Below are 14,168 nucleotides of genomic sequence, written 5' to 3'. Positions count from 1 at the left end.
TCTCACAAGGTGGTACCATTACCCGACTAAATTACATGCTATATTTCCCTCTGTGTCTGATGTGTGCTGGAGGTGTGGCACAGACACAGGTACAATGCTACACATATGGTGGAGCTGTACTAAGCTGCAACCCTTTTGGGACTCAGTGTTCTACCTGTACAAAAAGATGAGCGGAGGTGAAATAGAAAAATCCCCCCAGGTTGCCCTTCTTTCTATGCTCCCAGGAGCTATTAAAACACAAAAAAGGGACATGTTGCGATTTTGCCTGGCGGCTGCCCGTATGATTATCCCACGATTTTGGAAACAGACTAGATGCCCTACAGTGCTGGATTGGTTGGAGGAGATGACAAACCTCCAGAGAATGGAGGAGCTGACAGCAGAACTAAATGGGAACACAGAAAAATTTACTACAGTTTGGAGACCATGGATTATGTTCATGGAGTCCCCAGAGTTTGTGGAGAGTTTGGCGAGCTTTTTGAGCTGAGAAACGGTGGGGAGTCTCATTCCTTCCCCCCCCTTTTTTTCTTTTCTTTTCTTGCTTTCCCCCCCCTCCCCCCTTTTCTCTAACTTCCTCTTCTTTATGCTTATATCTTTCCTCTTCTTTCTTTCTTTTCTGAACATTAATCTGCATTTTTCTAGTTTCATTTTTTATATGAAAAGATTTATCAATAATTCATAAGACAATAGACATAGAAGGAGAATGAGTATATTAGGATACGGGAAGTCAAAAGAAGTAAAATTCTGACCTATAATTTACAAGTGGTTGTATGGTAATAGCACAAAGATAATTTGAAGAATTCCAAGAAATTTAGTAATGTAACAATTTCTGGATATTATCCCGGCATTGAGAAAATGATGTTTATGTATTGTAATTGCACAAATGATATGTTTGTATGTTGACAACAGTTTCATCAATAAAACAGATTTGAAATAAAATGTTGTCTTGCAGCCCGAGGACGTGCTGGTGATAACTAAGGGGGAATGTGGCGCCCCTGACCTGGTCAGGCACCACTGAGTACTGCACCCATGCTGGGGACAGTACAAACAGGTAATCCAGAAGGCTGACCGAGGTGTGACTACACAGGCGCATAGTGATCAGGTCTCACACATGTACCTTTGAGAGGACCCCTGGGGATCCCAGGAGGGGGCAAAGCCTTCACCTCCACTGGAATAGTGGAGGGGGTAAAAAGCCTCCATCTCCACTCAAGGGGTGTGGTGGAGAGCCTGGTTGCTAGGTGGCGTAGGCAAGAACAGGAGAGGAGGGGCAATGAGCCGGTTCAGTGTGCAGTTCAGGGGGAGCAGACGTCAGGAGCAGACCCCTGGGGCTGTGGCAGTCTGACAGCGTCCGCGCAGTGGCTACCGACGGGGGAGAACGGTCACCTAGTAGTGCTACCCGAAATCCATCTTCAGCTAAAGAGAGAGCAACGGAGTGGGAAGTAAGGAGACTGCTAGGGAGTTACCAGGCCCAAACGGGTAGTAGGTCCCAGTGCAGGGATAGATCCACCTTTCCTTGCCAAACCTGCTTGAGGGGGTACTTTACACCCCCAAGAACACACTAAAAAGTCCGCAGCCACGTCGCCACAGTTAGGGCCCATAGTTCACAGGAGGCAAGCAGCCGGAGTGTCCTGGTCCAGGCTACAAGCAAACGGACAAAACGAAGGGGAGAGAGGCTTCAGCAACTTCCCTGGGTGACCCCCATAGGGACTAAAAGTCGGGGTTACTCCAAAACGAAAAGGGCTAAGGAAGGCGAGTCGGTAGTCACCCTCATCAGTCAGCCTGAAGGATACCTGGTTCCAGCCTGGTTCATCCCAGCTACGCCCGGGTTACTCACTCTGCCACCTTCTGTGAGTAAAACCCCTGAAAGACATTCTGCTTGTGTGGAGTTATTCTGCGCCTTGTGGTTCTACACACCTACACAGGGCCCTGGGGCTTGCCTCACTCTCAGGAGGCTACTACAACCGACTGCACCCACCATCAGCCCCAGGCATCCCTTAATTTGCAGTGGCGGTCCCCACTGACCGCAATTCTGAGAGTGGCGTCACGACAAATAGAAGATTTCCTACCTGTGACAAGATCCAGCCGAGTGGAGTCCCTGAAGGTAATGCACCGACACTGCACCTGTGGGGCTTCACATTTACCATGGACCGTGTGGAGCATACATGTGCTCCACACGTAGACATGCCAGTTTTTCCCCGGCATCACGGGTGTCACATGGACCGCATGGATGTGATCCGTGTGACACGCACTGGAGAAAACATACGTGTCTGTGAAATAAAAAGAATTGCTATACTCATCTTCTCCAGCCCTGCCGCTGCTGTCACTTGCTTCCAAGCCCCGCTCATTACACTCATTGCATATTCCCTGCACTGTGAGCCGGAAGCAGCAGCGGGGAGGGAGTCGGCAGGACCGTAGACCGTAGATCAGAACCACGGACAGCAACGCCAGGGACAGGTGAGCAGAAAGTTCCCATTCTCAGTGTTATCATGGATAACACACGTGTGCCATAAACACGGCGGGCAATACGCACCGTTGACATGTGCGTGATTTTCATGGATATGTGAAGGAGGCCTTAGGCTCAGTCACCCTTTAAACATTTAAAATAAAAAGTATTCTCAAAATCATTGAAGGGAAGAAAAATAATTCCCAGGACCCCAGACCTGAATGTGCACATAACAATAAGGCCATATTCAGTATTCTTGGTCATTATTTTCCCTCAGTATTTGGAAGTCAAAATCAGAAGTGGAACAGAGGAAAAGTATAATAGAAACACATCACCACGTCTGTATTTATCACCCACTCCTGGTTTTGTCTTACGCATACTGAGGTTAAAAAAAACCTCACCAATTAGTAAACATGGTCTAAATATGATAATTTAAACTGATCTAATTGTCAGCCAATAAAAAACAAGTATTTTTAATTGATCTAAGATGACTCCAGGCACTTTACATAAGCGGTCTGTCCTTCACATATGCTCAACAGCACTAAAGCATGAATACTTAGTGTTCAGCGTCTGCAAATAAGAAAAAAGATCTGCAGGCAAATTGTTTTCTTGAACTACAGCAATAGTGTCTTGTAGAATTTGACCAAGTTCATGTTTCATTGCATTGCGTAACTGTTGTATAGTCCTACAGCTAGAGAACGATGTAGGACGGGATTCCTGGTTAAGACAACAATTCTGCCCAGCATTACATGACCCCTCACTGGAGGGCTGTGAAAAACTTGTGACATCCATATCCTCCAATGCGCCTGATATTCCAGATGGATGAGGAACCTGATGAATTGAAGACAAGGTCTTCACCACGTTGTCTTCACACTGGGCCACAGAAGTTAGGAGCTCCGTGAGCTGTGTACATGAGGAAGAGTGGGAGTCATGGACTTGACACCATGTGATGAGGGCACTAGGGAAGATTCAAATCACTACCATTAGTAAAGACACTGGAAGTTAAAGGTTTTACCAAATCTTAAATTCATGAAAAATCTGGTTTATTAATATATCGTAACACTTTAACTGGCAAAAAACATCTTAATAGAATAACATTCATTTTAAAGATTATTTTAATGAATAGATCTTGGAATAATAATTTCCACAACTGTATGTGTTATACAAAATGTTCCTGTGCTGAGAAAATCTCATATATGTGTCCATGCTGTGTACTGTGTAATGGCCGTGTCTGACTGTACAGGGACATGGTCTGATCATAACTAAAGATGACAGAACCCAAAGTTTGTTGTTCGTAACAGACTTTTCAAAAAAAAAAAAAACCAAAACAAAAAAAAACAGTTCAGGTTTCAGGTGCTTAAGGCTATGTGCGCACTATGAAGTTTTTGCACATCTCAAAAACGCTGCATTTTTTGGCCCCAAAAAACGCCCAAAAACGTAGCCGCGACAAAAACGCACCGGTAAACGCATTCGTTTTTACCACGTTTCGGTGCGCTTTTGGCTGTGTTGTTGATCACTGCGTTTTGTTGTGTTTTTCCAATGCATTGCATGGGGGGAAAATAGTAAAACGCAGGAAAGAATTCACATGTCCATTTTTTTTTTTTAGCTCAAAAACGCAGCTAAAAGAAAAAGCAGTGTGCGGACAGGAAAAATGAAGTCATAGACTTTGCTTGGGAAGCAAAGTCATGCAGTTTTGAGTCCAAAAACGCACCCGAAAAACGCGCAAAAGCGCTCAGTGCGCACATAGCCTTATGCTTGCAAACCACATGTGCGAGCATTGCTGTGCCCAATTACGGTCAGTGCTCAGCCGAGTGTGACCCACTTGCTGTGTTTGATCGGCTCGCCCTGGGGGTAACAACTGCATGATCAGATGTAGTGTGTACAAAAAAAAAAGTAAACTAAAAAGCCTCCTCCTGCCTACAGAAGTGCTCTGTTTATGGCTGGCTGCATGTGAGTGGAGAGCCAACTGCCCAATTAGTGACTTCCAATAGGGTTCACGTGAAGTCCAGGTCCTGAATGGAACTTTAGGTAAAGTCCGGCTGAACCCGCTGCACTGAACTTCAATGGGTCCGCTCATCTCTACTCATAACACATCTCCGAGGCTAGGTAGGATGCAAAAGAGTATACAGACCGCACAGCACATGATCACAGATTCTTTTGTGAGGTAAAGCATTTGCTTGCCTGTTTTTTAAAAAATAAATATGTTTTACCTCAACTAAAGAATTTGTGATCCCAGGCTGTAATATGTCTTTTGTGTCCTCCCCTGCCCAGGAGCTGTGGTATGATCAGACTATGTCCCTGTACGGTCAGACACGGCCATTACACAGTACATAGCAGGGACACATATATAAGATTATCTCAGCACAGGAACATCTTATATAACATCCAATTGTGGAAATTATTATTCCAAGATCTGTTGATTAAAATGATTATTGTGGAAAAACTCCATTAAATCATTGATCAAATTAACAGGAACATTAAAAATAATAAAAGTAAACAATTTCTTCCACACTGACTGTAAAAGGGGCTTTACACGCAATATCATCGCTAACTATATGTCATAGGCGTCACGAAATTCGTGACGCACATCGGGCGTCGTTAGCGACGTCGTTGCGTGTGAAACCTATGAGCGAGTGTTAACGATCAGAAATACTTACCTAATCGTTGACACGTCGTTCATTTCCCAAATGTCGTTGCTGGTTCAGGACGTAGGTTGTTTGTCATTCCTGAGGCAGCACACATTGCTACGTGTGACACCCCGGGAACGACGAACAACGTACCTGCGTCCTGCCGGAAACGAGGTTGGCGTGTCGTTACTGTGGCTGTTCTCCGCCCCTCCACTTCTACTGGCGGGCCGCTGTGTGACGGCACATGAACCTCCCCCTTAAAAACAAGAGGCTATTCGCCAGCCACAGCAACGTCGCTAGGAAGGTAAGTAACTGACGGGTCCTAGCGATATTGTGCTCCACAGGCAGCGATTTGCCCGTGACGCACAAAACACGGGGGTGGGTGCTTTCGGTAGCAACATTGCTAGCGATGTCGCTGCGTGTAAAGCGCCCTTTAGTCTACAGGATTTGTTTGTGCATAAATTTAAAGTTTTGCAGATCTTTTTGTCCGGCTAAAAAAAGGTGTGTGTGTGTGTGTGTGTGTGTGTGTGTGTGTGTGTGTGTGTGTGTGTGTGTGTGTAATATTTAGTTAGTTTAGTTTAGTTTCTGGTCCATTTCTGCATCCATATGCAATGCATTTTTGGAGTGAATCTGCAGCCTAATGGCTATGGGGCTGCTGCACTGAACTTTATTCCTCCGGCTTTCGGTCAGAGGCACATCCGGCATTCACTTTAGTCACTGCTCAGTGTATAGTGAGCGGCAGCTATAACTGCGCTGGGCACTGACTGACAGCTGGCACCACACCTATACACTGCATTATACACTGTGTGAGGATTATTTGTATCCAATTCAATTCTACGGGGAAAGTCTAAGGCTATGTGCCCACGCTGCAGAAAATGCGCGGATTTTGCAGCGGATTTCTCGCGGAAAAGCCGCGGATTTCCCGAAAATCTGCAGCTCAGGCACTTCCCAGCCATTTCTATGGCATTTTGGAAATGCTGTGCCCACGCTGCGGATTTTTCCGCAGCGGATTTCGTGCGGATTTCGATCCGGAAAAATCTGCAACATGTCAATTATTGTTGCAGATTTTCATCCGGATTTTGGCTTTAAAATTGGGAAAAAAAAAAAAAAAAAAGAAAATCCGCGGTAAATCGGCGGCAAATCCGCACCTTTGAAAAGGTGCGGATTTTGCGGGAAAGCTGCGGATTTTGATGCAGAAAAATCCGCAGCTACATTCTCCCGTGGACACAGCCTAAAGATTAAAACTCAGTGAGTCTACAAGAGAGATCTGACACACGCACAGCAGGTCAGTTTATACATTACATGGAAAAAAACCAGTGGTTGTAAGATTTATATAAATCTCATCCACTTTGTAGGAACTATAAGCCACTGTTTATAGTGAAAATATGCAGCATCAGAGACTCACCAAAACATTGTGGGCACATAGCATTAAATTGAGTGGAGGTGGCTTGGTGAGGACTCATCTGTTGCAGCAGGAGGCGCTGTGCAGTTTGTTTGTTTTTATATACCAGGAAGACACCAAGTTTTCCCAAGTAAAGCCACTTAAAGGGAAGGTGTCGTCAAAAAAAAAAAAAAAAAAATTCAATAACTGAAAAAATGTAAAGTAATAATGTTTTAATGTTTTGTTTAAATATTATTTGTTTTTAATTGAGCAAAATATATAAAAAAAAAAAAAAATTAAAAAGTTTGATATTTTTTACTGTTAAACACTAGGGGGAACAGCTTCTTTAATCCTACAGAAATCCCACTGTAGATAAAGCTCACATTACAGCTGCAGTAAAGTGGGCGGAGTCTGCTCTCCTGTGTGTGATGTCACACTTCCCCCTCCTAATTTGAGTTTCCAACAGATAAGAGAGAATGACATGTAGGGGCATAGTGCAGAGCCATTTTGTTAGTGACCAGAAATGTCTAAAGTGTCACCAAGGACAGCAGGAGTATCACACAGGATAGGATTAGATACATGGCTCAGCAGACAGTATCACACAGGAGAGGATTAGATACACAGGCCTGTAGACAGTATCACACAGGACAGGATTAGATACACAGCCCTGCAGACAGTATCACCGGTACACACAGGCCGACAGGTGGCAGGCGGAAGGGGGGGGTGTTTTTGGAGACGGTAGCAGCGGTGGTAGTCACATGCAGTGGCACACGCACACACACACACACACACACACACACACACACAGCGGGGGCTGGGTAGAGCGGAGGGAGGGGATGTCAGAGACGGTAACGGCGGGGTGGGAGGGGCGGCGGTAGCAGAGCGGAGGGAGGGGGTGTCATTGGAGACTAACAGCAGGAGGGAGGGGGGCGGCGGCGGTAGCAGTAGCGGGGCAGAGCGGGGGCTGCGTACAGTGGAGGTAGGGGGTGTCATTGGAGACGGTAACGGCGGGGGGGCAGGTAGCGGGGCTGGGGAGAGCGGAGCGAATGGGTGTCATCGGAGACTGTAACGGTGGTGGGGGGGGGGGGGGTGTAGGCAGCTCGTACTCACATATCCCGGCGTTTGACAAGGGTAAAGTGGAGCAAACAGCATAGCTGTAAGCTCCACAATGATGGCGCCGATCTCCTCCCTCTGCTGTGGTCTGGACAGCCCAGGGGGCGCGTCCAGGTCATAGCAGACACCTACTCTAATGCTACTAAATGGGAGTCGAATCCCGAACACTGTTCTCTATGCACAGGGGCTGCCATAAAAGGAGTAACTGTAGTTACACGCACAGCAAATCCAGCATGGCAGCCCCCAGTAAAATTAGAATTAAATAAAAACTAAATAAGCGATTTTCATTTTGTATTAAAAATACTTGATTTCATAATCACTATTTCTAATACAAAACTTAAAAACCGCGATACCTTCCCTTTAAGGAAAACACCAGCCATCATCAACTGGGTTTGTAAGCAGGTTTGTCGTCACTCTTGCTTTGACTCTACCGATGAGTACTGGACTGAAGGATGAGCAGGTCACTTGTCTCAGACCCCTGAAGTGGTTAATAGAAAGGACCTAAGATAAGGCATGTGCACAACAATATAGTCCTGACATTGCGGTGCATTATGGTTATTTTAAGGGATTGCTTTATAAAAGGTGGATTCTGTGCAGAATAAACATTCAAAAAAAAAAAAAAAGTGGTGTGTGTACAACAGCCTGAGTGTGCCTTGGGATGGATGAGAGCGATTATGTGCCAGGCCCTGTCACCCAACATCAGTGTCTGGCCTCAGATTATGCAGTTTTGGAGAAAAGAGTAAAAATTCAAACAGAGATCACCAACATTTTGTAGAAAATCTTCGCAGAGGGATAGACTATAACTACAAGAGGGATACAGACTCTATATTAAGGTACCGTCACACATAACGAGATCGCTAGCGAGATTGCTGCTGAGTCACGGTTTCTCTGACGCAGTTGCGATCCCGTTAGCGATCTTGTTATGTGTGACACCTACCAGCGATCAGGCCCCTGCTGTGAGATCTCTAGTCGTTGCAGAATGGTCCAGGCCATTTTCTTCAAAGGCGATGTCCTGCTGGGCAGGACACATTGCTGTGTTTGACACTGTGTGACAGGGTCACAGTGACTGCTGAGATCGTTATACAGGTCGCTACTGCGACCTGTATTGTTCCTGCATCGCTGGTAAGATCTGACTGTGTGACGTCTCACCAGCGACCTCCCAGCGACTTACCTGCGATCCCCATCAGGTCGCATCGATTTCGGGATCGCTGGTAAGTCGTCGTGTGTGACTGGGCCTTTAGTGTCTGTGGCCTTAGAGGGGGTGTGATAGCCGCCGCTGTGTAATGTGGAGGTGTTAGAGGGGGTGTGATAGACGCCGCTGTGTAATGTGGAGGTGTCCCGCTGCTGCGTGCCATATACTGTATACACTTCTCACCCTGTACACACCTCAAGCTTCCTCGCAGCTCCCCACACGGCAGCAGCAGGGACGCCCCCTGGGTATAGCCCACATTGAATCCAGTCTGGCGAGAATGCTCTTTCCCAGCGTCCACTCCATCAAGATAGCCCTCCTGTAAGGGAACACACAGACCCTAATGTAAATGGTCATTTCTATAATGGCGACACAAGGTGGTCAATATTGGTGAATGTGGGGTCACCCTTATTAGCCCCGCAGCCAGCGGTCTCACACAATTCACATCTGGTGGATTTGGGCTGCAGACATCTTCAAGTGACTTTCCACCACAGATAATATATGGTATTTGTAGCTGATTATGGCTTTGCTCGATGTTTCTGGCATCCACACTGCAGCCTAGGACGGCACGGCACCCAGCTCTGCCCCCAGCTCTGCACCCACACCCAGCACTGCCCCCAGCTCTGCACCCACACCCAGCACTGCCCCCAGCTCTGCACCCACACCCAGCACTGCCCCCAGCTCTGCACCCACACCCAGCTCTGCCCCCAGCTCTGCACCCACACCCAGCACTGCCCCCAGCTCTGCACCCACACCCAGCACTGCCCCCAGCTCTGCACCCACACCCAGCACTGCCCCCAGCTCTGCACCCACACCCAGCTCTGCCCCCACACCCAGCTCTGCCCCCACACCCAGCTCTGCCCCCACACCCAGCACTGCCCCCACACCCAGCACTGCCCCCAGCTCTGCCCCCACACCCAGCTCTGCACCCAGCTCTACCCCCAGCTCTGCACCCACACCCAGCACTGCCCCCAGCTCTGCCCCCAGCACTGCCCCCAGCACTGCCCCCAGCACTGCCCCCAGCACTGCACCCACACCCAGAACTGCCCCCAGCACTGCCCCCAGCACTGCACCCACACCCAGCTCTGCCCCCAGCTCTGCACCCACACCCAGCTCTGCACCCAGCACTGCCCCCAGCTCTGCACCCACACGCAGCACTGCCCCCAGCTCTGCACCCACACCCAGCACTGCCCCCACACCCAGCACTGCCCCCAGCTCTGCACCCACACCCAGCACTGCCCCAGCACTGCCCCCACACCCAGCACTGCCCCCAGCTCTTCCCCCACACCCAGCACTGCCTCCAGCTCTGCCCCCACACCCAGCTCTGCCCCCAGCTCTGCCCCCACACCCAGCTCTGCCCCCAGCTCTTCCCCCACAACCAGCACTGCCCCAGCTCTGCACCCACACCCAGCACTGCCCCCACACCTAGCACTGCCCCCACACCCAGCACTGCCCCCACACCCAGCACTGCCCCCAGCTCTTCCCCCACACCCAGCACTGCCCCCAGCTCTGCACCCACACCCAGCACTGCCCCCAGCTCTGCACCCACACCCAGCTCTGCCCCCAGCTCTGCACCCACACCCAGCTCTGCCCCCAGCTCTGCACCCACACCCAGCTCTGCCTCCAGCTCTGCACCCACACCCAGCACTGCCCCCAGCTCTTCCCCCACACCCAGCACTGCCCCCAGCTCTTCCCCCACACCCAGCACTGCCCCCAGCTCTTCCCCCACACCCAGCACTGCCCCCAGCTCTTCCCCCACACCCAGCACTGCCCCCAGCTCTTCCCCCACACCCAGCACTGCCCCCAGCTCTTCCCCCACACCCAGCACTGCCCCCAGCTCTGCACCTACACCCAGCTCTGCCTCCAGCTCTGCACCCACACCCAGCTCTGCCCCCAGCTCTGCCCCCACACCCAGCACTGCCCCCAGCTCTGCCCCCACACCCAGCACTGCCCCCAGCTCTGCCCCCACACCCAGCACTGCCCCCAGCTCTGCCCCCACACCCAGCACTGCCCCCAGCTCTGCCCCCACACCCAGCACTGCCCCCAGCTCTGCCCCCACACCCAGCACTGCCCCCAGCTCTGCCCCCACACCCAGCACTGCCCCCAGCTCTGCCCCCACACCCAGCACTGCCCCCAGCACTGCCCCCAGCTCTGCCCCCACACCCAGCACTGCCCCCAGCTCTGCACCCACACCCAGCACTGCCCCCAGCTCTGCACCCACACCCAGCACTGCCCCCAGCTCTGCACCCACACCCAGCACTGCCCCCAGCACTGCCCCCAGCTCTGCCCCCACACCCAGCACTGCCCCCAGCTCTGCCCCCACACCCAGCACTGCCCCCAGCTCTGCCCCCACACCCAGCACTGCCCCCAGCTCTGCCCCCACACCCAGCACTGCCCCCAGCTCTGCACCCACACCCAGCACTGCCCCCAGCTCTGCCCCCAGCTCTGCCCCCACACCCAGCTCTGCCCCCAGCTCTGCACCCACACCCAGCACTGCCCCCAGCACTGCCCCCACACCCAGAACTGCCCCCAGCTCTGCGCCCACACCCAGCACTGCCCCCAGCTCTGCCCCCAGCTCTGCCCCCACACCCAGCTCTGCCCCCAGCTCTGCCCCCACACCCAGCTCTGCCCCCAGCTCTGCCCCCACACCCAGCACTGCCCCCAGCTCTGCCCCCACACCCAGCACTGCCCCCAGCTCTGCCCCCACACCCAGCACTGCCCCCAGCTCTGCACCCACACCCAGCTCTGCCCCCACACCCAGCACTGCCCCCAGCTCTGCACCCACACCCAGCTCTGCCCCCACACCCAGCACTGCCCCCACACCCAGCACTGCCCCCACACCCAGCACTGCCCCCACACCCAGCACTGCCCCCACACCCAGCACTGCCCCCACACCCAGCACTGCCCCCAGCTCTGCACCCACACCCAGCTCTGCACCCAGCTCTGCCCCCAGCTCTGCACCCACACCCAGCACTGCCCCCAGCTCTGCACCCACACCCAGCACTGCCCCCAGCTCTGCACCCACACCCAGCACTGCCCCCACACCCAGAACTGCCCCCAGCACTGCCCCCAGCTCTGCACCCACACCCAGCTCTGCACCCAGCACTGCCCCCAGATCTGCACCCAGCACTGCACCCACACGCAGCACTGCCCCCAGCTCTGCACCCACACCCAGCACTGCCCCCACACCCAGCACTGCCCCCAGCTCTGCCCCCAGCTCTGCACCCACACCCAGCACTGCCCCCACACCCAGCACTGCCCCCAGCTCTGCCCCCAGCTCTGCACCCACACCCAGCACTGCCCCCACACCCAGCACTGCCCCCAGTTCTGCCCCCAGCTCTGCACCCACACCCAGCACTGCCCCAGCTCTGCACCCACACCCAGCACTGCCCCCACACCCAGCACTGCCTCCAGCTCTGCACCCACACCCAGCTCTGCCCCCAGCTCTGCCACCACACCCAGCACTGCCCCCAGCTCTGCACCCACACCCAGCTCTGCCCCCAGCTCTGCCACCACACCCAGCACTGCCCCCAGCTCTTCCCCCACACCCAGCACTGCCCCAGCTCTTCCCCCACACCCAGCACTGCCCCAGCTCTGCACCCACACCCAGCACTGCCCCCACACCCAGCACTGCCCCCACACCCAGCACTGCCCCCAGCTCTGCACCCACACCCAGCTCTGCACCCAGCTCTGCACCCACACCCAGCTCTGCCTCCAGCTCTGCACCCACACCCAGCTCTTCCCCCACACCCAGCACTGCCCCCAGCTCTTCCCCCACACCCAGCACTGCCCCCAGCTCTTCCCCCACACCCAGCACTGCCCCCAGCTCTTCCCCCACACCCAGCACTGCCCCCAGCTCTTCCCCCACACCCAGCACTGCCCCAGCTCTTCCCCCACACCCAGCACTGCCCCAGCTCTGCACCCACACCCAGCACTGCCCCAGCTCTGCACCCACACCCAGCACTGCCCCCAGCTCTGCACCCACACCCAGCACTGCCCCCAGCTCTGCCTCCAGCTCTGCACCCACACCCAGCTCTGCCCCCAGCTCTGCCCCCACACCCAGCACTGCCCCCAGCTCTGCCCCCACACCCAGCACTGCCCCCAGCTCTGCCCCCACACCCAGCACTGCCCCCAGCTCTGCCCCCACACCCAGCACTGCCCCCAGCTCTGCCCCCACACCCAGCACTGCCCCCAGCTCTGCCCCCACACCCAGCACTGCCCCCAGCTCTGCCCCCACACCCAGCACTGCCCCCAGCTCTGCACCCACACCTAGCACTGCCCCCAGCTCTGCCCCCAGCTCTGCACCCACACCCAGCACTGCCCCCAGCTCTGCCCCCACACCCAGCACTGCCCCCAGCTCTGCACCCACACCCAGCACTGCCCCCAGCTCTGCACCCACACCCAGCACTGCCCCCAGCTCTGCCCCCAGCTCTGCCCCCACACCCAGCTCTGCCCCCACACCCAGCACTGCCCCCAGCTCTGCCCCCAGCTCTGCCCCCACACCCAGCTCTGCCCCCAGCACTGCCCCCAGCACTGCCCCCAGCTCTGCCCCCACACCCAGCACTGCCCCCAGCTCTGCACCCACACCCAGCACTGCCCCCAGCTCTGCCCCCACACCCAGCACTGCCCCCAGCTCTGCCCCCACACCCAGCTCTGCCCCCAGCTCTGCACCCACACCCAGCTCTGCCCCCAGCTCTGCACCCACACCCAGCTCTGCCCCCAGCTCTGCCCCCACACCCAGCTCTGCCCCCACACCCAGCTCTGCCCCCAGCTCTGCACCCACACCCAGCTCTGCCCCCAGCTCTGCCCCCAGCTCTGCCCCCACACCCAGCACTGCCCCCAGCTCTGCACCCACCTTCATCCTCTTCTCCATAGCTTTCTTCCAGTCATTTTGCAGGAGCTTCATTTCATCTGCCTCCTCATCAAACACGTCATCCTGCCCCTGTGGCCGGAGCTCCGCGGCCGCCCGGACCCAGGACATCTCTGCGCTGCGCTGCCAGGCTCACACGCGGCTAGATGGGAGATAATGGTGAGGGAGAGGACTTGCGGTGACGTCAAGTTCTGTGCTTAAGGACCTTTGACTATGTGTTGATCATGTGATGTATGGCAGGAATCAAAGCTGTGTAGAACGGATGCAGGAAGTCTCTGGATGTAATGCCGCAGCTGAGCTGTGGGTGTACCGTGTATAGAGCTGAGCATTGAGTGATCTGTAAAAGGTGTACCAAGATGGCCGCTACTAAAGTGAACGCCTAGACAACAGCAGCACGTGTGCGCCATCTAGTGCACACGTTATTTTAATGATCACAGTCTGAAGCCAGAATCATTCAGTGCCCATTTATCATTGATATATATAGGGCCATTTCATTGACATTCCTGCACTTCAAGAAATATATGAATATTGAATGCCATTTATTGCAT

At 53.8% G+C, this 14,168-nt stretch overlaps 1 protein-coding gene across 1 annotated transcript; it reads right to left on the bottom strand.

The window, feature by feature from the left end:
- Positions 1-563: 563 nt before the first annotated feature.
- On the bottom strand, positions 564-13,938 carry YAE1 (YAE1 maturation factor of ABCE1). The gene is made up of 3 exons (XM_075316592.1): positions 13,606-13,938; positions 8,948-9,069; positions 564-3,398 (listed from the first exon to the last, which is right to left on the bottom strand). Exons 1-3 carry the CDS (start codon positions 13,729-13,731, stop codon positions 2,963-2,965), a joined length of 684 nt encoding a protein of 227 aa, XP_075172707.1. The 5' UTR covers positions 13,732-13,938; the 3' UTR covers positions 564-2,962.
- Positions 13,939-14,168: the final 230 nt, after the last annotated feature.

The sequence above is a fragment of the Anomaloglossus baeobatrachus genome, chromosome 6, assembly GCF_048569485.1.
Source record: "Anomaloglossus baeobatrachus isolate aAnoBae1 chromosome 6, aAnoBae1.hap1, whole genome shotgun sequence".
Lineage (NCBI taxonomy): Eukaryota > Metazoa > Chordata > Amphibia > Anura > Aromobatidae > Anomaloglossus > Anomaloglossus baeobatrachus.
The sequence above is the reverse complement of the archived record's forward strand: the minus strand, read 5'-3'. Positions and strand labels throughout refer to the sequence as shown.

Bases quoted from the DNA above. Each gene is read 5' to 3' on its own strand.
- YAE1 (XM_075316592.1), bottom strand. From the start codon at position 13,731: ATGTCCTGGGTCCGGGCGGCCGCGGAGCTCCGGCCACAGGGGCAGGAT. The intron at 9,070-13,605 runs GTGGGTGCAGAG...GTTCCCTTACAG, and splicing joins CTATGGAGAAGAGGATGAAG to GAGGGCTATCTTGATGGAGT. The intron at 3,399-8,947 runs GTGTGTACAGGG...AATCTTCCCTAG, and splicing joins GAGCTGCGAGGAAGCTTGAG to TGCCCTCATCACATGGTGTC.